Below are 27820 nucleotides of genomic sequence, written 5' to 3'. Positions count from 1 at the left end.
ATTTTATTTTATATCATGATACAAGTATGTGTCATGTGTCCATTAAACAAAGCGTTCCATCCTGAGGGGGGGAAAAAAAAATCCAAAATGGAGTCAAAACATTTCCACAAAAGCGATACATAACTTTCTTTCTTGTATTTCTTTTTTCTCAAGTGAGCGGGTTTCTTACCTATGCCTTCCATCATCAGCCAAAAGTGACCTGAGATTTAAGAAAATGCATCTAATTCATTTATCAGCGCATCTTCCTTCTAGTGAGAACTGTTCTACTGATTCTAAAGGCACTCACTTGTTCTCCACCCCAACAGATCAGCAAGGCTGTGATCAGTGTCCCCTGCAAAAGAAAAATTTTGCATTCAGTAAAGCACAATGATAAAAACTTGTTTAACACCAAATTCAGCTGCTTTTTATGTTAAAACAACTACAGGTTAAATGAGTTTCATTCTTAGGAAAAGTGGAGCAAAAATTCTTGGCATACTGTTTGTCAGAGCAGCATTTCTCCGTCCCATCAGACCCAGAAAGCTGTCATAACCGATGTCATCAAATCTCTTCAAATCACGGTCCGATCCAGCCTTGGGGGACAGGGAAAAAGAGTTACAGTGGGGCAAAAAAGTATTTAGTCAGCCACCGATTGTGCAAGTTCCCCCACCTAAAATGACGACAGAGGTCAGTAATTTGCACCAGAGGTACACTTCAACTGTGAGAGACAGAATGTGAAAAAAAATAAATAAATAAAAAAAAAATCCATGAATCCACATGGTAGGATTTGTAAAGAATTTATTCGTAAATCAGGGTGGAAAATAAGTATTTGGTCAATAACAAAAATACAACTCAATACTTTGTAACATAACCTTTGTTGGCAATAACAGAGGTCAAACGTTTACTATAGGTCTTTACCAGGTTTGCACACACAGTAGCTGGTATTTTGGCCCATTCCTCCATGCAGATCTTCTCGAGAGCAGTGATGTTTTGGGGCTGTCGCCGAGCAACACGGACTTCCAACTCCCGCCACAGATTTTCTATGGGGTTGAGGTCTGGAGACTGGCTAGGCCACTCCAGGACTTTCAAATGCTTCTTACGGAGCCACTCCTTTGTTGCCCGGGCGGTGTGTTTTGGATCATTGTCATGTTGGAAGACCCAGCCTCGTTTCATCTTCAAAGTTCTCACTGATGGAAGGAGGTTTTGGCTCAAAATCTCACCATACATGGCCCCATTCATTCTGTCCTTAACACGGATCAGTCGTCCTGTCCCCTTGGCAGAAAAACAGCCCCATAGCATGATGTTTCCACCCCCATGCTTCACAGTAGGTATGGTGTTCTTGGGATGCAACTCAGTATTCTTCTTCCTCCAAACACGACGAGTTGAGTTTATACCAAAAAGTTCTACTTTGGTTTCATCTGACCACATGACATTCTCCCAATCCTCTGCTGTATCATCCATGTGCTCTCTGGCAAACTTCAGACGGGCCTGGACATGCACTGGCTTCAGCAGCGGAACACGTCTGGCACTGCGGGATTTGATTCCCTGCCGTTGTAGTGTGTTACTGATGGTGACCTTTGTTACTTTGGTCCCAGCTCTCTGCAGGTCATTCACCAGGTCCCCCCGTGTGGTTCTGGGATCTTTGCTCACCGTTCTCATGATCATTTTGACCCCACGGGATGAGATCTTGCGTGGAGCCCCAGATCGAGGGAGATTATCAGTGGTCTTGTATGTCTTCCATTTTCTGATGATTGCTCCCACAGTTGGTTTTTCACACTAAGCTGCTTGCCTATTGTAGATTCACTCTTCCCAGTCTGGTGCAGGTCTACAATACTTTTCCTGGTGTCCTTCGAAAGCTCTTTGGTCTTGGCCATGGTGGAGTTTGGAGTCTGACTGTTTGAGGCTGTGGACAGGTGTCTTTTATACAGATGATGAGTTCAAACAGGTGCCATTCATACAGGTAACGAGTGGGGGACAGAAAAGCTTCTTACAGAAGACGTTACAGGTCTGTGAGAGCCAGAGATTTTCCTTGTTTGAGGTGACCAAATACTTATTTTCCACCCTAATTTATGAATAAATTCTTTACAAATCCTACCATGTGGATTCATGGATTTTTTTTTTCACATTCTGTCTCTCACAGTTGAAGTGTACCTCTGGTGCAAATTACTGACCTCTGTCATCATTTTAGGTGGGGAACTTGCACAATCGGTGGCTGACTAAATACTTTTTTGCCCCACTGTAGCCTTTTGCTCAGTGTTGTTATTTTTTCAACTTCTTATTTAATACGTTTGCTGAAGTGGCTGCGAAGTTCTGCGTGGAAATGTGAGTGCATCTCATTTGACTTAGTCATACCTCTGTCAGTGGATTGTAGGCCTTTTCTTCACAACAGCACCTCACAGTCAGTAAAATGAAGATACTCAATGCAACCAGTGAAAAATGTGTTTCCTCCATCACTTCACTGAACTGTGAATCACTGGATTAAAGGTAAAAAGAAAAACAAAAGACATAAGTAAGCTACAAGTGAATTTACACATAAGGGAATCAGATGGGAGGCGTCTCCATGTATCTGTGGTTAAGGTGTTCTTTGTTCTCTGTTGAACTGTCCTCCACAACACTTAGCGATCTGTTGTGTAACTTCAGTTTACAACGATGCAGCAAAGCTGTTTGAGTATAGTTAAATACTGCTTCTTTAAGGCACCAGTTTATCTTAGTGGTACTCATCTGCCTTGTGCAGAACTGTGGCATTCATTTTCATATAGTTGTATGAATGATGCATATCAAATTATTGTTGACCCCAGAGTGTCTTAAAATATGAGTTTTTGAGTATTTGGTTTAAAGCACATCTATTTTTGCATTTGGCTCAAATATAAACATTTAATATGTAGCAGCCTAAGCCTATTGCTACATAACTTAGGATGGATTTAGGGTCACCTGATACAGCCCTAACTATAAGATTTATCCAAAAGGAAAGTTTTAAGCCTAATCTTAAAAGCAGAGAGGGTGTCTGTATCGTGAATACAAATTGGAAGCTGGTTCCACTGAAGAGAGGCCTAAAAATGGAAGGCTCTGCCTCCAATTCTACTTCAGAACACTCTAGGAACCACAAGTAAGCCAGCAGTCTGAGAGTGAAGAGCTTGATTCAAAGTGACATGGTACTGTGAGGTCTTAATGAGGCCTGATTATTCAAGACGTTACATATAAGGAGAAGGATTAAACATTCAATTCAGGATTTCACTGGGAATCAAGCATATATTTATTAGTTTCAGATGTAGCCATTCTTGTATTTTGCTTGTTTACATTATTGTATTTTGCACAACTCTGTTGCTTGTGAAGCTCGCACACAAGAATTTCACTCACATGTACTGTACCAATGTACCTGCACATGTGATGTGACAATAAAAGTGATTTGATTTGATTTGATTTGAGAAGCTAGTATAGGAGAAATATGCTCTTCCTTTCTAGTCCCTATCAGTACTCATGCTGCAGCATTTTGGATCCACTGAAGGCTTTTCAGGGAGTTTTTAGACATCCTGATAATGATGAATTACAGTAGTCCAGTCTCGAAGTAACAAATGCAGGAACTAGTTTTTTTCAGTATCACTCTGGGACAGGATGTTGCCATCCAGAATAAGCATCTGGCTGGATGTCAGATTTTTATGGCTGAGTGCAATAACCTCAGTTTGATTTGAATATAGAAGCAGGAAATCAGATATCATCCAGGTCTTTATGTCTTTAAAGACACTCATGCAGTTTAACTAACTGGTGTGTGTCATCTTGGTTCATGGATAGATAAAACGTGGTTTTAGATGCATAGCAAATATCTGCCCACTGATTAGCCTTAAATATTATGTCAGAGTCTCTAAAGGCCTAATACTGGTTTGGTAAAGCTTCAATTTGCCTCTGTGGCATCACCATCATTATATAAAGTCCATTAACTTTCGTGTGAATTATGTAATCTATTAATCTATTCTGCTGTCCATGACCACAGCCATTTCTTCATAAAATAATTCACTTGTTCCCTTTTATTGTGCTTCAAATGACTTTGTAGATCTCGTGCTGTTAACAGCAAGACATTCTTCCAGAATTTCATGAGCATTCCTCTTGAATTTTGTATGTTACAGCTGAAACCCAAGCTTACAGTGAACTTTCTCTAGTGTGTTCATAACAGAATACAGAGTAAACACTACTGTTTCAGTGCTTCCTCTAACACCTTTTGAACTAATAACCACGTCAGCTGGATATGGACAATACACAACATTGTCTATTGTCTGCCTAGGCTCAGGGCAGACCAATGACTGGCTGGAGAGATCATATTTCTCAGATGGCTTAAGACTCTCTGCTCGAACTGCTGCCCACGCAACACAAACCCAGATAAGTGATAGGAGGATGGCATTGTCTATTGTCAATCTCTGTCAAATAAACGTCAAATACTTGTCTATTAGCCAACATGAGCAGTTCCTATTTTATTGTTTACATTTTTTTCTCTCTTTTCAGAAGTCTAAGGAGGAGCTTAACCTTTGAAACATTATGCTGTTCATAAAAACTTGAAAGGTGCTTATTGACTGAGCAAACACCATGTAGATGAAGTATTGTGCCACACATCTTAATCTTTGAATTCAGTTGTATTCAAAGACAAAAGTCAAATACGTAGCCACGCAGTCCACCTTTACAAATATTTATGAAGGAATGGGTGAGTGCCACTGTTAGCACTCACTCCCGCAGTCCAGCGACATGGAATTACTGGTAATTCTATATGCCTGTAGGTGCAAATAGTTGTCTGGCTCTTTGTGTTAGCTCTTTGTGATAGTCTGCAGCCTATCCCAGCTGCAACCAAGTTGCGATGACGAGTCGCTGAGTCCTGAGGTGGAAAAAGGTGAGCTGAAAGGCTACAAACTTCTTCTGGCATCAACACAAAAACTGTGCTAGGAGCTTCATGGCATGGATTTCAATGTCTGAGCAGCTCCTGCAGCTGTGATGTGTAGGTATGCCATATTTTGTGCATATAGTATGACAATTATTTTTATTTGCTATCACTCCATTGCTTTTTACCTATACTTATATTTATCTATTCTCACCTCATCCCATCTCAACTGGCTGCTAGAAATATGAATAATTAAGGAATAATATAGCAAGTTTTAAATAATCAGATAACTATAGTGCATCAAGTGATACATTTTGACCTAATTGCTTATGATTTAAGTCAAAATGGAATAAAATAGCCATGGAGTATTGTGTTATCACATAATCCCACATTATAATTTAATTCATGCAGTCAGCCATGTAAAGACTCATGTAACGAACCAAAAGTGTAAAAAATCTTACCCTGAGCTGATCTTTATGTATAAACCAACAATCACTCCAGCTTTTCCCTTCGCATCAGAGCAGCGCCATGTCACGTTGAAGCCTGTCTTTTAAGACAGCAGGATTTCTCTTTCTCAAATTTTATATAGCTTGAGTTAATTTTTAATCTGATTAGCACTCCACCCACCACCCAAAACTCTGTCCCACCCTAGCACATGTATACACATAATTTGTTGTAACTGCCTCATTAGATGTTCCTCATTGAAAAAATGATATTTTTTTCCCATTAAGACATAAAAGAAACAGGCAAAAAATCTACACAAATCTAACAATAAAGCTAAATGTTTCATCCTCATGTGGATAAAACTTTGGCTTAAACATTAAAAGAAAAAAAAGAAAGTAATCTGGAGCTTATTTGTATGCTGAATTGTGTACAGACCTTTGTCCATTCCTTATTTAATGCAAGAGACATTAAAAGAAAATGTTTAATGTGGTATATAATAGCTTTGTGACATGGTGCATCATCCAGCTGGAAGCAGCCATCGGAAAATGAATCATACTTTTTAATCTATTCATTATGTGGAACAGGTTTTGCTCGATTATCTTGTTAGAATTACTCTTCTGTATCTCTCACATGAAATCTCTTTGTCACTGAAATGCATGCTCTTTAAGAAAACGAAACACAGTGTCAGATGGCTTACAGTAACATGTTTGAAGCTTTAGTTTACGTTTGTGGTCAGGGTGTGAACTAACGTTTTAGGGCGTTGTAGCTTGCAGATATTTGTTGCCTGTTACTCTTAGGATGACTTGTGTTACAGTGACAGACATTCACAAGAGCAAATTTAAAGATGCGTGTGTTTTTAATTATTTAGCATCGCTGCTCCCTTTAATGTAATGAGTGACATCACCACATTAAATGTGAACATATATGAGCATGTAGTGTTTGCCACAAGACATTATGAAACTTGTTCATTCCAAAGTAAGTGCCATAAAGTTTTAACTATTATCTCCTGTCAAACATGTCAGTCAGCCTTCCTGTTTGTCAAACACTACAGTTTATTTGCTCCACAGAGTTCCACAGAATTGGTTGCTCGTTGCTAGGAAAAACTATTTGCATTAGACATTTTCCCTTGGGCAGTTTTGTTTACCATATGCCACAAAACACAACGTATGTTGTCATTGCTATGAAAATGAAACCCAGCTTTAGCTATCCGTGCAGCCAGATGACACATGCAAAATTTAAGCTATTACTTATTAGACATAATGACTGGGATGACCACTAAATTCAGACAAAACTGAGGTTATTGTAAAAATCCTAGAAACATGGTGTCTAACCAGGTGGACTTGTTTTTGACCAGGATATCTTCTTCAGTGTGCACATTAGACAAATATACATATATATATTCTTGCATTTGTGCAGAATCTCTAAAATTAGAGTAAATAATCAAACCCCGTCTCATCCTAAAGACCTCATAGTAATCCAATAGAGCACTTCGCTCTCAGACTGCTGGCTTATTTGTGGTTCGTAAGGTATTTAAAAGTTGAATGGGAAGCAGAGCCATCAGCATTTAGTTCCTTCTGTGAAACCAGTTCTCTCTGTGAGTTTGTAATTGGGAGACAGACACCCTCTGCTTTTAAGATTGGTCTTACAACTTTTTTTTTTTTTTGATAAATCTTATAGTTAGGACTGGATAAGTTGACCCTCAATCCACTCTTAGTTACACTGCAACAGGCCTATGCTGCTGGTGACTTCCCATGATGCAATGGTTCTTCTTCAGTCACCTTTTTTTTACTCACTATGTGTTCTCTCTAGATTCACTCTCTAGATTTTAATTATTACTTATTATTAATCTCTGTCTTTCACCTGTCTCCCACCCCTCACCCCCAACTGGTCGCAGCAGATGGCCTCCCTGAGCCTGGTTCTGCTGGAGGCTTCTTCCTGTTAAAAGGAAGTTTTTTCTTCCCACTGTTGCTGAGCGCTTACTCATAAGGCGTTGTCTGATTGCTGGGGTTTTCTCTGCATTATTGTAAGTACATTGAGGCGATTGTTGTCGTGATTAGGTCAGATTATAAATTAAACTGAACTGAATTAAATTACAGTGCCAACAGCTCATCAGTGGCTTGATGAGACAGAAGAAACACCCCTACAGACTCATCACATGCAGAACAATTGGTTTCGTTTTCTTTTTGTTTTAATTTTAAATGGAAAATATTTTTAACACTTTTATTCAATTTGTCGGTGGTTAATTTGATAAATTGATAATGCTTTATTGATAGCTTTATTTATTTTCAAATGACTCTAGCAGTTAGCAGTAGGCATCACCCAGCTAACTCTGTCCATAGTTGCTGAAACCTGGTATTAGCATCTCTTAAACTTGATCTAGAATGTTAACGCTTTCATTTTGTACAGAACATGAAATGCATGGAGAACAATTCATCTTTCGCTGAAGGACTTTGTCATTCAGACACAAATAAAAGTTCTGAGCTTTTCTATTTCTTTCTTCTTCTTCTTTTAACCTCAGTTACTTTGAATTCAGTTTTGCCATAGGCAAAAATATTCTATTGCAACAATAAATCTAAATGTTTAAAGTCTTTCTAACTACACAAAAACAAATACTCATTAGTATCACGGTATCATGGCTGCAGTCGTGCTCAGTCATACATTGCACAAACAAAGTGAAGCAGGCACTTAAAAAACCTGTGGTTCAAAACCTGTTGATGTAAATAAAGTGCTCCACTTATATGAAAAAGCTTCTGAGGATTTTTTATTGGACCCTAGGGTCTTAATCATATCCATATGTGTCATTTCCACTGAATTCCTTGCAGAAATTACTGTGTAAGCAATCAGTCCTCTAATTAGACATTTTATATAATTTATCAACCACATTAAATAGGACCGCTTTCCTGTGTCCGGGCAAGAGCGTCATATATTTGTGTTGTACACTCATCGGTCACTTCATTAAGAAATCTTGCTGCTATCTTGATTGAGCTCCTTTTTCTTTTAGAACTGCACTAATTCTTCATGGCACAGATTCAACAAAGTTTTTAAAACTTTGATTCATACTGACACGACAGCATCACACAGTTGCTCCATATTCATCATCTGCACATCCACGATGACACTCTCCCCTTCTACCACATCCCTAATCTGTTCTGTTGGGATGTAAATAGTCAGCAACTAATACTAATATTTAAAAAATAGGTGAAACATTCAGGTGGTTCATATTTCTTGCGTCAGATGTAAAAAAAAAACAAAAAACAGACAGCGTTCTTTTCAGAACATTTTGCTCGAATCATTAAGTCTGTGAAGGTTCTCAGTCATCCAGGTCATCGTAGTCAAAGGAGCTTGCAAAGAAAAGCGTCTGGACTTCTTTAAGTTGCTTGAAGACGTTTCACCTCTCATCCGGTCAAACCAGATTTAAACCCAGTGGGAGAGGTGAAAACATCTTCAAGCAACTTGAAGAAGCAGAAGTTTTATTTATATTGACATCTGCTCCCATGAAAAAGAAAATATTTCCAACATCGCCCCCTAGTGCCAAGAAATCCTCCTATCACACATTATGCCAGGCATTTCATTAGGTACACTTTGCTACTATTGAGTTGAACCCACTTTTACCCCCAGAACTGCCTTAATTCTCATGCCATTGAGTCAACATGGTGCTGGATACATTCCTCAGAGATTTTTGTCCATTTTTACATAGTTGCATGACAGCATCACACATGCTTCAAATTTGTTGGCTGCACATCCATGATGTGAATCTCCCGTTCACCCACATTTCAAAGGTTTTCTGTCAGATTGAGTTATGGTGGCTGTGGAGGCTGTTTGAATAGGGGGAACTCATTAACATCTTCAAGAAACCAGTGTGAGAGGATCTGAGCTTTGTGTGTTATCCTGCTGAAAGCAGCCATTGTAAGATGGGTAGTCAATACAGTGATCATAAAGGGATCCAAAGTGGTATGCTATGAAATATTTTCACACCATTAGCTGACATATATGGTGTCTTCTGCAGTTGTAGCGCATCTTCTTTAAAGATGTGATGTCCTGTGTGCACAGAGATGCTTTTCTACATATCTTGGTTATGATGAGTAATTGTTTGAGTTACTGCTGCCTTCCAATCAGCTTGAAGTGGCCTGCCCATTTTTCTCTGACCTCTGCTCATTTTCTAAACCCTAGAGATGGATGTGTAGTAAAATCTCAGCAAATGCACAGTTTCTGAAATACTCAGACCAGCTAGTGTGGCACCATCAACCCACTACATTCAAAGTCATGTTTCATCCTTATGCTGATGCTTAGCAGAGCTTCAGCAGGTCTTCTTGACCTAATAAAGTGGCCAGTGAGTGCATATATTTAAGAAACTATTGCTGGTTAACATAAATGGGCCAAAACAATCTGCTCATGTGATATGATTGATTATCGTCTAATTGGAAGCAGCTCTGAATTTTATGTGTCTGTGCAGAGCGTTATATTACTGAATTACCAGACATGCAAGAATGACAACAGGACTTGTGAACACATGAAATGACTGATTAACTTTTATTTATTTATGTTTTTTTTACATTTTTTTATGGTAGTTGGACAATTTGGTTCTGAATGATCTTATTTATTTGTAGGACACTCATTGACATACATGGAAATTTAAAACTTTAACTCTAGAGTGTTATCGGAACCTACAAGGAACCTATTACTACTGGAAACTATAAGTGTGGGAGAACATAGGGATGAAAAACCTAGTTTTCCAAATTCTGGAAGAGCACTGAACAAGTCTGACATGCTTCAGTCCACTACTGACTGGTTAAATGCAATAATATCACTCTCTGTCACATAACCTGAATTTGCTGAATAAGTGGGAGAAATCCATGTGGAACCTCAGAGTGAGTCCCGGGGAGGCCAGTTTTGATGTCTATTTAAGTTACCGAATACGGTTCCTCACCAAATATGGGTTATTCCTGTTATTTGAGAGTTCTGCAGGATTCTAACAGGGTAAAGCTATTTTTGTGTAAGGGTAAAATCGGTGTGTAAAGAACAAAAGAAAGAGAGTAGCCATAATGAGTGAGTGGTATAGGATCAGGAGAAGAAGTTAAGTTCTTTGGATAAGAAGTTCTTACTTGGCTCTCGGTGAAGGCGGTCGCACTTTTCTCCTCTCCTCCTTCCCCTTATCTTCCCCTGCTTAGCCTCTTGTGTCCTGTCTTGTCTCGCGTGCACTACTTTTCCCTTGAACAGTCAAGCACGCACTCATCCCCCTCCCTTCCAAACGCCTTCGATGCTTGATCCTGCGGGGGAAGGCAGCGGGTCTGCGTGCCGCGCTGAAATGATAGCATGGTGCAGGACGACTGCTGTGTTCCTTCGAATCACCCCCCACCCCCTATCCATCCCCTGTGGCTTGTCATGTGCTCTGATGTTGTGATGTGGACATTAATGTGCTCTCTGTGCAGAGGAGTTTTTTTTTGTTTCCTGTTCTCATGCTGTCCTCCCATAGGTTGCCCAGCGTGTGAAGAGGTCTCTTTTTTTCCTCTTGTACTTTTCCCAATGTTGTGTAATTTTTTCAGTGTTATTCTCCCAACGCTGCCGGTCTCCGACTGTATTCCCATGTGATGTCTTGTTGTTGTGTGTGTGTAAGTCGGGGGGGGTCCTATTCCTCTGTGGGGCAACCTGCATATGGCCAATAAAGCATTCATTCATTCATTCATTCATTCATTCATTCATTTTGTGCTTAATGCCGGTCCAAGAGCAACAACAAACAGGATATGTGCTTATTTTTGAAAATGTTTCACGCCTCAAATCAGTCAAAAAAACAAACAAACAAAAAACAAGCAGGCATTGCAATTCATTAGATTGTAATTTTAAAAATGTAATAAAGGTAACGACTTAAATGCGTCATCACAATGACTCTGATAAAGTCACATTTCTAAAAGACACTGATGCTCCAGGTCAAAACTGCACTATTCTGGGTGCAAGATGGACTTTTACCAGCGTTATATTGTGTGTCAACAGAGCTTCAGGGCAAAAAAAAAAAGAAGAAAAAGAAAAAGTATGTTTGTAAATGGAGCAGTGTGTAATGCATTAGGATGTAAAATAATGGCACAAGGAAAAGAAACGCACACACAGCACACAGAGTTTTATGTGGGCTTTTGTGATGGGTCTTTACCTTAAATACCCCCCCTTCACTTGGTTCTGTAAGAGATAAATTCGCTAACGGCACGAGGGGAGATTTCTTTCAAGTACCGTATTTCCCGGACTACAAAGCGCACCTGAATATTAGCCGCACAAGCTAAAATCAGGGGAAAATCCTGTTTTGTACATACATTAGCCGCACCTGACTAAAAGCCGCAGGTGTTTCAATGTTGACTTATCATATGTAAGAGAATATGCACAAAGGGAATTGTCAGGAAAGAGATGGCTGTTTGGAGACACACCCCTTTTATTAATATTTTGAAAAACAAGTTATGGGTACATATTTGCACATGTAGTACATAACAGTAACCTACAGCACACCAGAAAAATAGATTCGGACTACCTTTTAGGCTCAGGTGCAGTGACACGGCTTTAACAAGAAGAAAAGTCAGTCATTCACCATCTTTCTCTTCTTCCTGCGCACTAAAACCACCAAAGTCCTCTTCTCCAATGTCGGAAACGAACAGGCTCAGGATGGCTTCGTCATCCACTCTCCGCTTCTCTCCTTCGTTGTCACTTTCAAAACCAAAGAAATCCTCATTGTCAGTGTCAGAGTCGAACACCCTCAGAAGGGCCGTGGCGGTGTCCTCCTCTCCATCATGCAGCAGTCCAGCCCTTCAAAATCCGTTGGTGATCGTGGATGTTTTCGCACTTTTCCACGCTGTCAGAATCCACCGGTGGAGTTGGGCATAACTTGCTTTTCGCAAGTTTATCGCCGCTCGTCATCCACGCCTCCTGCTGAATGCGTAGCGCTACTTTGAAGTTTGTTTTTCGCGCTACTTCGTACGGCACTACGTTGCCTGGCGGACGGACATGTGACTAACATACCACTCTTGAACCCCGATCCTTCCGCCAGGCAACGTAGTGCCGTACAACAGCGGAACAAACAAAACAAATCGTCTTACGATATCACAAAAATCATGGAAAATCCATAGAAAAGCCGCACCTGACTAAAAGCCGCAGGGTTCAAAGCTTGTGCAAAAAGTAGCGGCTTATAGCCCGACAATTACGGTATTTGGGTCAAAAACAAAACCTGGCGACTGTGTGAGAGGGAACAGGGGGAGCAGAGGGACTAGGTGGGGGGCGGGGAGAATGAGAGGATGGCGGGGCAGACAAACAAAACTGCTTTAGAACACATGGACTTTCCCCCACGTGAATCAATATTCAAGCCCTGATCTCCCTGTTGAGCAATGAGGCCAAAGAGAAGAGGGAGTTGAAAGACGGATGATACAGAGGGAGGGCTGTGGGATGTCATGTGTAAAGAAAGAGATTCTCATTGGAGGCAAAGGGAGAGAAGATCACTATGTACGTTTGGAGAAAAGGGAAAAAGGGGAATACAAAAAGCATCCTACATGGTGAAGCCATCTTGGTCAGACGCTCAGGACTTCATGAGCAACACTAATTATTAATAAGGTAGGTGTACGATAAACATATGGAACAGGATGTTTTTGTTGTTTTTGAGAACAAAACAGGACATGAGCAATTGCTTCAGCTCCGAGTGAGAGGCCAGTTTCAGGACGTGTTGCTCTTTCTTGCTTTGCTAAACAAAATCATTTTTTTACTGCTTTTGCTTTTTTTTTGGGTTTAATTTCACTTTAGATGTAGAATAGATTTGTTAATAGCATTTTTTTTTTTGTTAAAGTTACAGTGCGATTAACTCTTTTTTTTTACAAACAGCATTTTTGTTCTGGATTTAAAGGTTAAATGTTCTACTAAGGTTATTTTCCTGCACAGCGTACCTTTGCAAATGCATAAACACCATTAAGTCAATATTTGCTTAGTGCCTGCAGCAAAGGATTTAACACCACAAGAATAACACTGCACGGCAGCTAAAAAATTATGAACTCATCTATAAGACAAAGTGGTTTACATTTACTGTGATGACAAACTAACCAAATAATCCAGGTCTTTGATTGCACTATTTACTCAGCACATACAATAATAACCCTAATGTTTTTTTTCCCTTGTTTTTACTATTCCGATTTAGTGTAGTGGCTTTGGAAAAGTGTTCTTTTAAAGCAGGATGATGTCCTCCAAGCTGAAGTGGCTGATTGTGATCCAGCTCCTGCTGAATGAACAGGCCTTGTGCAGGGTCCCACCTCCTTTGGTGCAAAAGAGCACTCTGCTTCCAGGAAGTGACACCCATGAAGCTGTAGAGGAGGTGTCCAAACAGAATCTGGACTCTCTCCTGGGATCTCAAGTTCAGTCTGGTCTCTTACCTGAGGAAAAATCTAAAAGAATCCGATCTGCCCAACGAATGACATCGGTCCTTGGGGCGAAGCTTCAGGAGCAGATTCAAGCTCATTTACATATTCAGGGGAACATCAGCTGTGAGGAGCTGCTGTCAGCCAGCGCTGTGGATGACTCGCTGTCCTCCATGTTTCCACAGGAGCTGTTGGGTCTCTCTTTGGTGCCTGTGTTGGTGGTGGCAGGGTGCCCAAAGGAAGCACAGACCCTGTTGCTGAAGCTGTATGATCTGCTGGGAGTGGCTGATACAGAGGAGCTCCTGATGGAGGTAGAAGGCCTAATAGAGCGAAGGATGAGTAAATCAGCAGCTGCACCAACACCCACATCAGCATCATTGCCTTCAGGGAGAGATCAAACTCAGCGACACATAAAAGCTGTGATGTTTAACATTGAGCAGCTGGCATTCGTGGGAGAAGGCAACACTATTCAGGAGGGGCACTGCGAGGGTTGGAGTCGAGTAAATGGGACCGTGCTGATAGGAAACGCTGTGGGGGGAGGCACAGGTGGACTGGAGGATGCTGTGAGCAGCTGTGAAAGCCTGGGATTCCTGTGTGCTGGTGTGACCAGCAGTGGGCGTCACACACCCGGGATGTACCAGGCAGTGTGGAAAAAAGGTAGTCGCATATTGCCATCTGAATCCACAGAATCTGAGACCTGGATCCATCAGTGCAGCGCCACAGCAGCAACTGGTCACCGGTGGAAGCGCAGCACCCAGAGGAACTGCATCAACAAAAGCGAGCAGCGCGTGTACAGTGTAATGGAGTGGATCCCTGGAGTCAGCACACTCTATAACCTTGGCACAGCTGTGTATTACGCCTCAGTCAACTGTTCTGAAACAGCCAAGGAGAGAGCCATCCTGAGCGCCGTTGACCTCGGAACAGATGCCCTCATGGTCGCCACGGGTGGGACTGCTGGGGTAGCAGGCTATGCTCTGGGTGCAGGGGTGAAGACCGGAGTGAAAGCTGGGGTCAAGTATCTGCTCAACTCCATGAAGGAGGAAGATGACATGCTGGTGAACCAGTTCAGCGTGGAGGAGGGTGTCATCACCATAGACTGAAGAATCAATGAATCACCCTCTTAAACTCTGGCAATAAATACTGACATAGCTACATGTGTAAAGATAGAGGATCAATAATTGATAGCTTACCTGTTTGCATAGTAACTATTAGTGATAATTTGCAGTGCAATTTTTCTTTTCTTTTTTTGTAAGTGTGTACACAACGAAAGAATATTATTAAGACAGATTCCAAATTGTCTGCATATATAAAATAATAAAAGAGAGACAATGTAAGCTAACGATGAAATAAAAGTCATTCCACAGAGTGAAAAATGTCCACATGAGCTGAAAACAGATCCAATAATTTATATCCTCAGAAAGTAAGCTTTAAGCCATTGCTTAGAAATAATATTTTAAGTATATACTTTATAAAGTAGTTTACTAGTTAATCGTATTAGGCAGCAACACTGATGACTGGTCTCAGGAAACAAAACCTTCAGTCCCTCAACACTTTGATTTTGCCCGTCTCTGTTTATCATCTTTTTTATTTTTAATTTGTCTCTTCCTTCAGCTGAAACCTACAGTCAGGTTGTCAGGTCGCAGTCATATTCTCAGCTCGGATTTAATTGCAGGGACACTAGCCTCATGATAAAATATTGTTGCTGTATATGTTTTCCTGTAAATGTTATTAAATTTTACATTAAATTGGTGGCAGTGTATAATGTTATCAGATTGTTTTTTGTGCTGAAAATATTTAATGTGCACGCTCGTGTTGAACTGCAGTACATACCTAACACAGTCTTAATCATGGGAATTTAAACTGTGTATGTACTTCAGCTGACGCTAAGTGATGCTTTAAAGAATATTTACATAATACTTTAAAAAGAAGAAAATAAGTGGCATGGGGTTTGGCACTTATAAGGCGCCTTCAAACTCAATTTAAGCAATCAAAATGCTTCATACTGTAAATTTGAGTCAGCTGATCACACACACATGCGTGCGCGCACACACACACACATATTTGTACAAGGCTTTTTGCAATACCTAAGGACTTTTACCTAACATTCACACTCCAACAGATAACACAAACTGGCCATAAGTGCAGATGTGTTAGTGTGTGATTGTGATGTATTTTATTATCTTTACCCATATAACTAGAACAGACTTAAATGAAATCAATAAAACTCTTTATGTTTTATTTAAATTTTTTTCAAAGTAAACGCTAACAATGAAGTTCAAGGTCAAATGCTTAGCCAGTTGTGGAATTTGAAGATAAGCCATAAAGAATTGTCGGTAGATTTAAAGTTTTCACTGATTTTATCATTTGGGGTGACCCTGACCTTAACCTTGGCCCGATTTTCAGCACAATTAAATCAGCTCGAGCTGTTATTGATATCTACCATCACACAAAATTTTGATATCTTCAAAACAGTGGATGTTATGCTGCTAAGAAACAGACAGACAGACAAACAAACCGAACTGATTACATACTGCCTCCCTTCAGGGGGGTGAAAAATTCTGTTTAACTGCTTCACTTTCAGGGCCTTGACATTTTGCAGTTGGCCACACTGTTGCAAATTAGACTTAGATTTAAGAGACGCTCCTTGGTATTGGCTTACAGGATACACTCAAATTTCTATTTAATTCCAGCTGTCTGAGACGTTTGTGAATTTGTCTGTTCTCTCTGTTGATGCAGATTATTTATGAACCAAAAGAAAGAAACCCACTGTGTTTCTTTTTTTGTGTGTGTTTGGTGCTGGCCCTGTGACTGACCAGTGACCAGTGCAGAGTGTTGCCTGTCTGTTGCCTAATTCCTTCTGACTTGATCAAGATATTCTTACACAACATATTATTTATTTAAAATAACCTGCCACACTCTAAATATACTGAAAAAAGGATAAGAATCAAAATATTTAATCTGATAGGCCCAACAGACCTATAGAATGTATGGTTAAGTTAATAATAATAACTATATTAGATTTGCAAAAGAGAAATTATATTTAGAACTTAGGAATTTCTTCACACCTGCATGGCGCATTTGAGTCAAAGTTTAAAAAAAAAAAAATCCAAACTGGCATCCTAATTTCTTTGAGTGAAGTGTGACATCTACTGGTGACAGTAGAAATCGAGAGAATGAACACATTAAATACAGTGTGCTGTCGTCTAATAAGCAAAATATGCCTGGCTTGTAAATCAAAACTTGCGGAGCCACCCACTGTGAATAGCCCCTGTGGGTTAAGGAGCAGTAAATTGCTGAGTATTTTCTTTCAACCTTTAAAAACACAAAGATTTTGTTTTTCAGCACTTTTCACAGTATGAAAAACATAATGTCACATGCACAAACACAATATCTGATTTACACACATGAGGACTTGCGTAAATACCTCTGAGCAGTTCTTGCCTTTAATATATTACCCTTTCTTCTTCATCTCCACTGGACCTTTAGTTAGCAACAAGCTGTACAAACTGCGCACAAAATGACAGTCTGTGTATGCTGATTTTTCTAAATTCTCGTTAAGTACAGTAACGAAGTACTTGTACTTCTAAGTACTTCGTTGCACGCCAGCTCTGGGGAGCAGCTACTGTACTGAAAATATGCACAAAGAACTGGAGACTTTCCATGTGTGTCAACGTTTTAGTTCACTGGTAGACAAAAACACCAACTACTCTTCTTCTTAGTATTAATATTATTAGTAGTAGTATTAACGTTGTTGTTAATACTAGGTATGAAGGATAAAACGTCATGCTTTTCGAATTTTACTCCAATAAACGTAAAGGTACTTTTTTTTATTTTCATTGTGTTTGCATAAAGGAATACAATAAAAACGACGTGGGAATACAATAAAAAACGCTTTCTTCTCAGATGATTCTACGAAGACACACAACCTGTTTTGAGGTTTGTTGTGAGTCACATGCTCCTCTTTGGCTTTGTCACTTTCGAAACGTCATTTCTCGGGAAATCTCTTGGTTACACGGCCGTAAGTTTCTATTTTGCTCACTGCTATGCAACGCGAGAGATTGACAGATGCGTTAACCAGCAGAACGCGTGGTCCTGTCCACGGACTAACCAATCAGGCGTTAAGTCTGAAGTCACGAGGAATCTGCGAGTCTTGTCGCGACATTTCGGCTCTTTAACTGCCTTTGGTGGAAATTCTTTCAGAGCCAAAATGGCGTCGGGAGTTTAGACGTCATGGTCTTCTTGGGCGGGACAAATAGATATCCAATGAAAAAGCAGTAAAATAAAGACTTGACGGGGAAACACTTTACACGCTTGCTTGCTCTTGACAGTTGTTTTGTTTTACCAGCGTTCCAAAGTAGCTCGACGGAAGAGCTAGATATGCACATTGTCTTAATCTAGCGGAAAGCTAATAAGGTATACTAAGTGGATTCGCACTGATATCTTGCACTGAGGTGAGTAAATGTGTTATTATCGACGGGTCATTATCGACGGGTATTTGTGGTCTTGGCACTTTTTCCGCCAGCTAGCTAACCTGCAGATATAAAGTTTAAATTTTCAGTATCGCTCTTAAACAGTGTGCACGGATTTCACGTCATGCAGTAAGGACTTGGTCTACGGTCATCTGTTGTTCGCTCAGCTGTTGATTTCATACTGGTACAAACTCGCCCACTATACTCTTTATGGCACTGTTTATAAAGTAGTCGCACTCTAGGATGACAAGTTAACACCCGGCATAGATACACATTCGTTCCCGTTGACTTGAATCCAGCCTTTAATGTGATTGCTGGCTGTTTGTGTGCCTTAGGATGGCACAGTGGGACAGATTGAGACAGCTTCCTATTGCGTACCGACAGCAGTTACACGAGCTCTATGACAGAGATGCTTTACCCATGGATGTTCGGCACTACCTGGCCCCTTGGATAGAGAAGCAGGAGTGGTAAGGAACCCTGTGATTCAACGAGTTTCAATGATTACTGTAAGTGAGTATGGCTGTGAAAAGCTCTTATTATGTCATTTTCTACAGGCAGCGGGCAGCACGGGACCATGCCTTTGCTATGGTGCTGTTCCAGGTCCTGCTTGAGAATCTGGACATCCAACACAGCCGCTTTGTCCAGGAGGAGTCATTTTTACTGCAGCACAACATTAGGCGCTATAAGCAGAACTTTCAGGTGTGTCCAGTAAAGGAGCAACCCAGTGACGTCTCTGGTTTAAAATGGAAAAGCAAATTTTGAATAATAGTATCATAATTCCAACCACTCCGTTTACCATGATTTGCTTATGTGTTTACATGCTCAGAATTTCCTGTTTGGCCAAGTGAGAGATATTTAGACATAGGAAAACATTAACCTGTTATTAATCCTTTATTGGCTGATGAGAAATGATAATATGACAGTAAAGGTTTATAGAAAGTGACAAAAGTAAAAAAAAAGCCTTTTAATGACCTCCAGTAAGTCTGCACAGTTGATTGGCCTATATACTGTATCAGTGTAATATAATATACTTTAACACATGTGACTCCCAGCCTCTGCTATTTCTCTCTTACAGAGGTATGTGGATGATCCGTGTGCTTTGGCAACCACCATCCTTTGGTTTTTGGAAAAAGAGAAGGAAATCCTGGAGAGCGCTGAACTGGCTGAAAAGGTTGGTGTAACGTCTCATTGTGGTAATTAAAAATAAACTTTATGTATAGCCACTTTTGATAACAATGTAGCTAAGTGCCTTAAGAAAAGAAATAAACCCAGAAAAGCATAGGTATTTAGCATGTACTGTAAAATGGTAATGCTCTGCTAAAAATAGTGCCCCAACACTACACTTGCACACTTGGATATACCTGTATGTGGTTTTTTTTTTTTTACAGGAAAACATTATATCATATGATCTATTGGTGTATTGCCATGTTTTGGCTTTTTTTTATGTTATGACTCCATTGTTAGCTGTTGTGTTTGTAGTATTGCAATTCAGCTTTTAAGTGTAAAATTAAATGCAAACTTTCAAGGAGCCTAGTGTAAATTTTTATCCTGTTTTAGTTTTTTCCATTCAGTTTTTTAAAAAGAGCTGTGTGTGCGAAATAGAACCATGAAACTCACTGTGTGGGCTAAAACGTGAAGATTTCCCCCCCAGCAGTTTTTACACTACACTCTCACTTACTATTTCCCTTGTGACAGCTTCACCCAGTATTACATCTGAAAGACAATAAGATCTTGGTATTAGCTCCACCTTTGTTTATTCTTAGGTCCAGCTTTTGCAAGTTGAGCCAGAGGCAATGGAGACAAGCAGTCAGCAGGACCTTGAACGTAAACTGGCTGGCTTGAGGAATGAAGTGCAGGTGGAGATTATGTTCCTTTGTGTTATTATTTGTATTATATGGATAAAGCATGTCGCAGTTTTTTCATTTCCTTTTTTGTGCTATAGTGTATGGAACATACAATCATATGTCTGGAGGAGCAGCAAGATGAGTTTGATTTTAAATTCCAAACCCAGAAGTTGGAAGGTAAACAAATGAAAACAATCTGGTTATATTTGCATGCTTTAATGTCTGTGAGAGTTAGTAATAAATCTAAAAAAGATTTAAATCAGAGCTACATGTACTCTTTTGTTTTGGTCTTTGTCATGTGGAAATTTTCATCCCACCATGGAAACTTTTAAGCAGCTGTGGTAGACGAGGCCAGGAAAAAAGAACAGATTAAAGCGCTTCAGTTGCTTGTCAACAAGTTGAATAACTGCAGGAAGGTATGGAGTCAGTAATATTCCTAAATATATTCTTAAATGTTTTATTGTAGTTGTTTAATTATTTACATTCTTATCTCATTTTATCACTTTTTAGAGCACGTTGTCAGGCCTAAATGATATTCTGGACAGGATTCAGGACATCATTGATGTGCTTGTGAAGAAGGAGCTGGTGGAGTGGCAGAGGAGGCAGCAGAAAGCATGCATTGGTGCTCCGGACAATGTTTGCCTGGATCAGCTGGAAAAGTGGTATGTTTATTCTCTTTGAGCTGAATTTGTATTTCCAAAGTCCATCCCCCCATTCTCTAAAATCTGCATGAAATTAAAATAAATTCTCTTTCTGAATCTCTAGGTTCAGCTGTGTGGCAGTGTGTCTGTTCCAGGTGTGGGAGTTTCTTACTAAGTTGGAGGAGCTAGTAGGAAAAGTGTCCTATGAAAATGACCCTGTGAAGGCCCAAAACCCCACACTGCAGAAGAGACTGGACACTCTTCTAAGAGACTTACTCAAGAGGTATTTCTTTTAGGACACTCTATGATGTTCTCTTTCACTTTTATGTTTTTTTTAGTTAATTAAATGACATTCCCTTTTTTTCTTTTACGTTTACATTTAGCTCCTTTGTGGTTGAAACTCAGCCATCCATGCCTCAGGGGAAAGGATCTTTGGTTCTCCGCACAAATGTCCAGTTCTCTGTCAAAGCCAGGTCAGTGCCCAGCACAGAAATCAGCGTGCACGCAGTGTTTCAATGGACTTATCTGCATTAATAAGAGAGCTACTTTCAGCTGCTCCCTAATCCACATGTTTGATTTGGCAGATTTTGTTTACACTGGGTGTCCTGGCTGGCACAACCCCAGAGGGATTTGTGTCTCCTCCTGGGATTGAACTTTGATCTTTTGCTTTTTAGGAAAATGTTTAAACCTGTAGAGCCACTAATGAGCTTACAGTAAATAATGTCAGAATCAGAATACTTTATTGTGCTCCAAGACAGTAAGAACATTTACTAACTAAACCAAATTAAATAATACAGTATATTACAAAGTTACAAAAAATTAATTAATTATAAATTACAAATATCTCAGCATATTACACAAAGTAAGAATATATGTTTGACATTGCGCCCCCCTTATCTTACTGTACTATGCTGTACTTATTAGGATAATGTGCATATCAAGCTGCTGTATCTTTATAGAAACAGACTGGTATAGAGAGTGGTTTTGTTGGCCTTTATTTCCACCATGTAAACAAAGAATCAATTGTGAAATAATGCGAGTAAGTCTGAAAGTTTGTTGCATTCCTGCAGAGCCATCTCATCTTCTTCCATGCTGTGACCTTGGGAGCATTCCTGGTTTCCTGTTTTTTTTTACATTTTTGTCTTCATCATCTTCATATTTCTCAAGCTCTAACATTTTGCACCTGACTTAACCATTTCAGACTTCTTGTGAAGTTTCCGGAACTGAACCACTCCATGAAAGTGGATGTATCCATGGACAAGTAAGTTTTCTCTTTCAGACCTTTAGTTGTTTTCATTACCCTTAAAACAAACTTCCAGGATTTAACATTAGAGAAAGATGTCTAATTCCTCCCTGTGATCACGTCTGCTGTGTTTTTTTCTCACCCTTGAATATAGGGAGGCTCCTCAGATCAAAGGGCAAGTTTTTTTCATTTACATCTAAGTTTCAGAAGCCACGTTGAGCTTTGACATTTGCTGTGAACTTGTTTTTAGTAAACCTCCTGTCTTTTGTAGGTATCGACGTTTCAATGTCCTGGGGACTAAAATTAAGGCCTTGAACATGGCTGAGAGCACGAATGGAGGCATGGTGGCAGACTTCAGACATCTGGTATATTCAATAATGAATTCATAAGCAATTAGATACAAAGACTTTTATACAACTGTGACACAAAAATGGTTTAAAACCAAATATTTAACAATGTATTTAACATGTAATACATCAGCTACACTCAAGTAATTCAAAAAATAACATTTATATCAATATACAGCCTTTACTGGCAGGTGAGAATTTTTATTTGTTATTTGGGAGTGACTGTGTGTGCGTTCTTACTAGTTAATTCATAAATACTATTTGTCTGTAGACTCTGAAGGAGCAGAAATCAGGAGGTGGTGGCAAAGGAGTCAGTGATGTGAGTTAATATCGGTAACCCTGCTGATACCATCTCTTCTTAATGTTACATCATAATAAAGGAATAATGATCTGTGTGTTACTTTCTTGTTTATAGATTTCTCTGAGTGTTACAGAGGAGCTGCATATCATCTACTTCAACACTGTATTTGAGCTGAAAGGCTTCTCTGTTGAGCTGCAGGTGGAGTTTCTTCTGCGTTTTTCATGTTATATGGCTGCCATCACAGATAAAGAACATTAGTTCCGTTTAAAAATTAATCATTAATTTGCAGCTTTGGTGACAGAACTATGACCTAAGTAGAAGCTATATGTTTTTATGGCACACACACTTGTAGGCCTCCACCCTCCCTGTGGTCATCATCTCAAACTCCAGCCAGCAGCAAAGTGCCTGGGCATCTGTCCTCTGGTTCAACATGCTCAGTCAGGATCCCAAGGTGATAAGTCACTGTTACTGGCAGACATGCTGTGCTTTTGCATTCAAGTTCCCTTGTAATACAATTACGGGCCAGACTAAATTAATCGTGTACATATGATGTGCATATGTCTGCTTTTCCCAGGATGTTATGTTCTTCGCCAACACTCCTGCAGCTACTTGGCCTCAGTTTGGAGAGATGTTGAGCTGGCAGTTTCTCTCGGCCACAAAACGTGGCCTGGATGACACTCAGCTGGAAATGATTGCAAACAAGCTCTTTGGTAAATTCTTCCACCGTCTTCTGCTTCATTCTGCTCATTGTTGACAACACCTACTTTCATGTACTGTTAAAATGTATCTTGATTTTGCAAACTTTACATTTATAGATAGTAGCACAAGACTGACATAATTCGTTGTCCTTTGTGGCTTGTAAGCATGCTTGTGATTGTCCATCGTGTTTTTTTAATCTCCAGGCAAAAAGCCAAACTATGACAGCTGCACAGTACCGTGGTCAAAATTTACCAAGGTAAGAGCCCTAAAAGCTACTGGTTTTTTTGTAATCCCTCAAGCCATACTTTGCAAGTCTTGAGTAATTTAACCTTAAGCCTCACCACTAAAAACAATTATTACATCTCATCTAAATATATCTGAGCATTTCGTTGCAGAGAACATAGGCCTGTAAGTGTGTCCAAATGACATTTTCTGCTGTTTGTGTTACAGGAGAATACTCCTGACACTTTCTGGGTGTGGTTTGATGGCATTTTGATGATGGTGAAAACATACCTTGAGGATCTGTGGAGGGATGGGTATGATTGTTATACATTCTTAGAAGCTTTTTTGCTTGAATGATTCATAGGTCAGTTTTAATGGGTTAAACAAAACAAACATTCCTCTGATCATGGTTAACTTTAAGGACTGGACTGAGAATGACTGAAAAACAAACCAGTGTCCAAATAAAAATTTTGAAAGACCTTCAGAAAGCCTGGAGAACTATTGCTCAAGACAGCTTACACAATTACAAAATAACAAGGGATTTTGACTTTCTAAATGAATGAGATGTGGCTCAAGACTTCTGCACAGTACTGTACCTTCCATATTATTTGTACGTCACACAGAACAAATAGGTACCTCTTAACTCGTGACAACTATATTGGATAATCCTTTTTTGGAAAAATCTGCAGGTTGTCCTCCAAATGTTATCAACAAATGTCTGTTTTATGTAAAGAAAACTAAGCGTCTGACAGCAGTGTCAGGTTAATGTTTAAGCAGATTAAAAGAATCCAGCCACTTGCCACACTGTCAGTATTGTAATCTGGATAACTCTGTTTCTAATATGCATGGTCCAGTTTAGCTCATAACGTCAGTCTCCGTGAAACCTGAAATGTTTGCCTTTTAAAATAAAATTCCTTTTGTGCTTCAGGCTCATCATGGGTTTTGTGACCAAAGGCAAAGAGAAATCTCTCTTGAAGAAGAAAAAGAGAGGCACGTTCTTGTTGCGTTTCAGTGAAAGCGTCATTGGGGGAATTACCTTCTCCTGGGTGGAGATCACTGTGACTGGTGAGAGTGTTTTGGGTTTTTTTTGCTTGTATGTCTGAAAGAAATACAACTAAGCTGCATTTCACAGTGGCCGGGGTAACCTGTTTAATACATCATCCACTGTCTGTTTAGGTGAGCCTGATGTAAAGACAGTCCAGCCCTTCACCAAAGTTGACCTTTCCCAGATTCCCTTCCATGAAATCATTCGAAATTACCAGATCTTAGAAGCTGAAAATGTCCCAGAAAATCCTCTACTCTACCTGTATCCGGACACCCCGAAAGATAAGGCTTTTGGAAAGTATTACACTGAGAAGAGTGGAGGTAAGGCCACCATTTAAAATATTATTGAAGTTAGTCCTGCAGATGACCCATTAAATCAAATTTCTCTTTCTTTTTGTTTCAGAGGACAGTCCATACATAAAGTACATCAAAACCAAGCTGGTGTTTGTTTCCAAGGAGTAAGTATGCGGTCCATATACATTCAGGCTAATTTATAGTGTCTTGCTTGTTGGAATTAAAGAAAAAAAAAAAAACCATCCCATTAATACAACAAACTTAAATACACTTCACTTAAAAAGTGGTGTGCCCACACCTTTTTTTTATGTCATGAGCTAATGGTTGTAATGACTGTTTATCATTGGTCATGTAGGAACACACTGGAGGCCAGGTCACCCATGCCCTCTGACATGGCACAGGGTGAAGGCCTGGAGCCAATGAATGGCCTGTGTGGAGAGGCAGCTGGTGAGTCATGCCTCTCCTTGCTGTCCAATCCAGCTTAAGACCTTGTCAAACAAATTACTCACCTTCCATCAAAAATCTCTGTCACCATCCCTGTGATGGTCTTGCAGTGCATGAAATCAATGCGTAGCATGCTGTCTGAATATAGTAGATGTCAGGTGACAGCTTTTTAAAAGATTTATTTATTTATTTTTTATCCTTGAATTGAACTTTTGTGGGAATGTTGGCTGCTTTTACTGCATGCACATGGTGCAGTGAACATAAAGCCTTGTTCTGGCCAAGCAATAGAATCACTAACACGTTTTATTATCCTGCTGCTTTTTGGTCCTTTTACATTAAATTACATTCTTGGAGTCGCTATTAAAATGACTACTGAAGTAATATACATACTTGCATCTCTAAAACTCACAATTAAATTATATTTACTTCATTTAATTACTACAAAAATGTTTACAGTACGTTATGTTTGACTTTTTGGTCAAATCAAAACCTTGCTTGATCCCATTCATAACAAGCAAAAATCTTACCTGATTTAAATCTTTGCGATCTCCCCTTTGAGGTCACCTTCTCTGCTGTCCTCACTGCTCAAAGTGCTTTTGCCCTGTTTGCATTGATCCCTACAAGTCCTGTTCTCATCACTTGCAATTGTTCATCTGCAATGCATGCTGGATCTCTTCAAGCTTTAAAGGTTAAAGTCATAGAGAACTGTAGAGTGCAACAGGGACTGCCCGCTTTTTTAATGGCTCCGCTTTCAGAAGCAAATTTTCCATTTGTTTTCTCTATTGACACGTCAGAAAATCCTTAGAGAAAGACTTAAGCCTTGAGCGAAGGCAAACAGCTATGAGGTTGAATCATAATTTGAATTGGAAAATGAAAAAAAAAAAGTCCTAGACCATGTACATAGATAGCTTAACTTTAATAAAATGCCCGTCCCCACGCGTTTGAAGGCATTTTTGAGGTTCAAAATGTGTTTTGTTATAGTTAGGTTTAGGCTAAGCGGCTAGGGAAAGTGTAATGTAAATGAGATGTCTGGACTAAGATATGAAAATGTGTGTGTGCTGTAATATAGAACAATTCAGTTCAATTTAGTTTTATTCATATAGCGTCAGTGCTTTGTTCATGGCTGCAGTCAAACTCTCACAGTTTCTGAGGTTTTGCACTCGTTAAGTGACTTGATGTTCTCGGATTTTAATATTTCCGTGATTCTGGGTTCACAGGGAAAATAATATTAACAGTATTTTCTATGCGCGTCTGAGTTTTATGACGGAAAAATATGGGGGTGAGGGTGTAGTAGTAGTCAGATTTAGTCATGTGTAGGATTTTTATGTACAGGGTTAATTATTTATTCAGTAACATGTAAATTATTGAGCTTAAAAGACACTTTCAGTCAGATTTAAATATTTTACGGATGGTTAAAATGCTCATTTTTGTTTTTTCTAATATGCCATAAAATAAACTATTCCTTTACAAAGGGTATGTGATATTTGTATTTAGTATCGATTCAACTGAGCTATTCTGAGGTAAAAAAAAAAACTATCTAAGTTAGACATCGTTTAAATGTTCTGTACAAAATCAGTTCCTGTGATTTTCTATTTTCTGCTTTGGGCTTCAACAGCAAATCGCATGTTTTTTCAGTTTCATTTCCCTAGCGAGAGCATAAATAAACTACACAGCGATGACAACAGATTCAACTTTTTTTTTTCCTTCTTCACTCTTAGAACAAGACGGGGATCTTTATCCTCTGACGCCACCACTGGAATCTTATGACCCTGATCCCATGATGAATGGCTCTGTTGAAGACCCAGAACCACCGCAGGATCTGCTGATGTATCTCAACAATCCAAACCTTTTTGACAATGACCTCCTGCAAGATGACCAATCTCTGCCTGATTTCAGCCTTCAAGGATTTAACTGTCTGCTCCCACAGTCCTGTGGCAGCTTCCCTTAGCTTCTGTTTGTATTCAACCATATCACTATACATAATGCACTTGTTAGCTTTACACACAGTACAGCATTTCTATCAGAAAAATGTGGCACACGTGGCAAATCCAGCATAAATGAAATAGTTTGCTTTTAATTCCGTTTTCATGTGAGATGCTCAACAGCCCATCTGATGACCCTGAAAATCACACATAACTGATGTTTTTGTTCACTGTATAAATTTATAGAGCATCCCTGTGAATCCTAAACTATTTTTACTGCTATATGAAGAGATACACGTAAGAACATTGAATGAGCCGCACTCATATCAGTCCATACTTTATTATTTTAAGATTAGGCATAAAGTCTAAATCATGCTTAAAAACTGACCAGGTAAGGAGGCGGGAAAGGTTTGTATGAGCTATTACTGCATAGACTGCACATAATTTATTATATCTTTGTTTATTTTGAACCCTTTGTTATTGTTTTAATATTGGCACATACAACGTGATAAAATTCACGTGAACATCACACTTCCTGTTTTAGTTTGTCCTTTTATAGTAACACTGTCATTTAAGTCACAATAAAAGCACCAGTAAAGAAGAAATGTGTGGTTTGATTATTAACACAAATTGTACATTGACAAATGTAGGAAACTGGTTTTATATTTTTAGCCTGCACCTCATTACCTGTAAAAAT

General features: G+C 39.4%; 2 protein-coding genes and 1 long non-coding RNA gene across 5 annotated transcripts; 2 read left to right on the top strand and 1 right to left on the bottom strand.

Annotated features, from left to right (window-relative positions):
* Positions 1 to 196: 196 nt before the first annotated feature.
* LOC146669843 (uncharacterized) lies at positions 197 to 10925 on the bottom strand. The gene is made up of 4 exons (XR_014911740.1): positions 10384 to 10925; positions 2329 to 2449; positions 476 to 569; positions 197 to 331 (listed from the first exon to the last, which is right to left on the bottom strand). It is a non-coding gene; the product is annotated as an uncharacterized LOC146669843 (long non-coding RNA).
* Positions 10926 to 11689: 764 nt separating this feature from the next.
* apof (apolipoprotein F) lies at positions 11690 to 15415 on the top strand. The gene is made up of 2 exons (XM_085406465.1): positions 11690 to 12862; positions 13437 to 15415. Exon 2 carries the CDS (start codon positions 13473 to 13475, stop codon positions 14751 to 14753), a length of 1281 nt encoding a protein of 426 aa, XP_085262591.1. The 5' UTR covers positions 11690 to 12862; positions 13437 to 13472; the 3' UTR covers positions 14754 to 15415.
* A 2501-nt stretch (positions 15416 to 17916) lies between these two features.
* stat2 (signal transducer and activator of transcription 2) lies at positions 17917 to 27722 on the top strand. 3 transcript variants are annotated; one of them, XM_085406463.1, is made up of 24 exons: positions 17917 to 18104; positions 18458 to 18589; positions 18677 to 18821; positions 19198 to 19293; positions 19886 to 19978; positions 20065 to 20143; positions 20303 to 20382; positions 20477 to 20628; positions 20732 to 20890; positions 20991 to 21080; positions 21809 to 21868; positions 22005 to 22025; positions 22122 to 22215; positions 22469 to 22516; positions 22613 to 22696; positions 22851 to 22949; positions 23073 to 23208; positions 23401 to 23453; positions 23648 to 23733; positions 24348 to 24484; positions 24596 to 24784; positions 24867 to 24921; positions 25113 to 25204; positions 26920 to 27722. In XM_085406463.1, the coding sequence occupies exons 2-24, from the start codon at positions 18459 to 18461 to the stop codon at positions 27147 to 27149; spliced, it is 2409 nt and encodes an 802-aa protein (XP_085262589.1). In that variant the 5' UTR covers positions 17917 to 18104; position 18458; the 3' UTR covers positions 27150 to 27722. The 3 variants fall into 3 exon arrangements, with proteins under 3 accessions (XP_085262589.1, XP_085262588.1, XP_085262590.1); XM_085406462.1 differs by having other exon boundaries at positions 20300 to 20382; XM_085406464.1 differs by lacking the exon at positions 25113 to 25204 and having other exon boundaries at positions 20300 to 20382; positions 26920 to 27117.
* The last annotated feature ends 98 nt before the right edge of the window (positions 27723 to 27820 follow it).

This window comes from Rhamphochromis longiceps, linkage group LG5, assembly GCF_057381845.1.
Source record: "Rhamphochromis longiceps isolate RC_006_pf linkage group LG5, R_longiceps_female_GT1.1, whole genome shotgun sequence".
NCBI lineage: Eukaryota > Metazoa > Chordata > Actinopteri > Cichliformes > Cichlidae > Rhamphochromis > Rhamphochromis longiceps.
The sequence above is the reverse complement of the archived record's forward strand: the minus strand, read 5'-3'. Positions and strand labels throughout refer to the sequence as shown.

Bases quoted from the DNA above. Each gene is read 5' to 3' on its own strand.
- apof (XM_085406465.1), top strand. From the start codon at position 13,473: ATGATGTCCTCCAAGCTGAAGTGGCTGATTGTGATCCAGCTCCTGCTG.
- stat2 (XM_085406462.1), top strand. From the start codon at position 18,459: ATGGCACAGTGGGACAGATTGAGACAGCTTCCTATTGCGTACCGACAG. The intron at 19,979-20,064 runs GTGGAGATTATG...TTTGTGCTATAG, and splicing joins GCTTGAGGAATGAAGTGCAG to TGTATGGAACATACAATCAT. The intron at 23,209-23,400 runs GTAAATTCTTCC...TTTAATCTCCAG, and splicing joins GATTGCAAACAAGCTCTTTG to GCAAAAAGCCAAACTATGAC.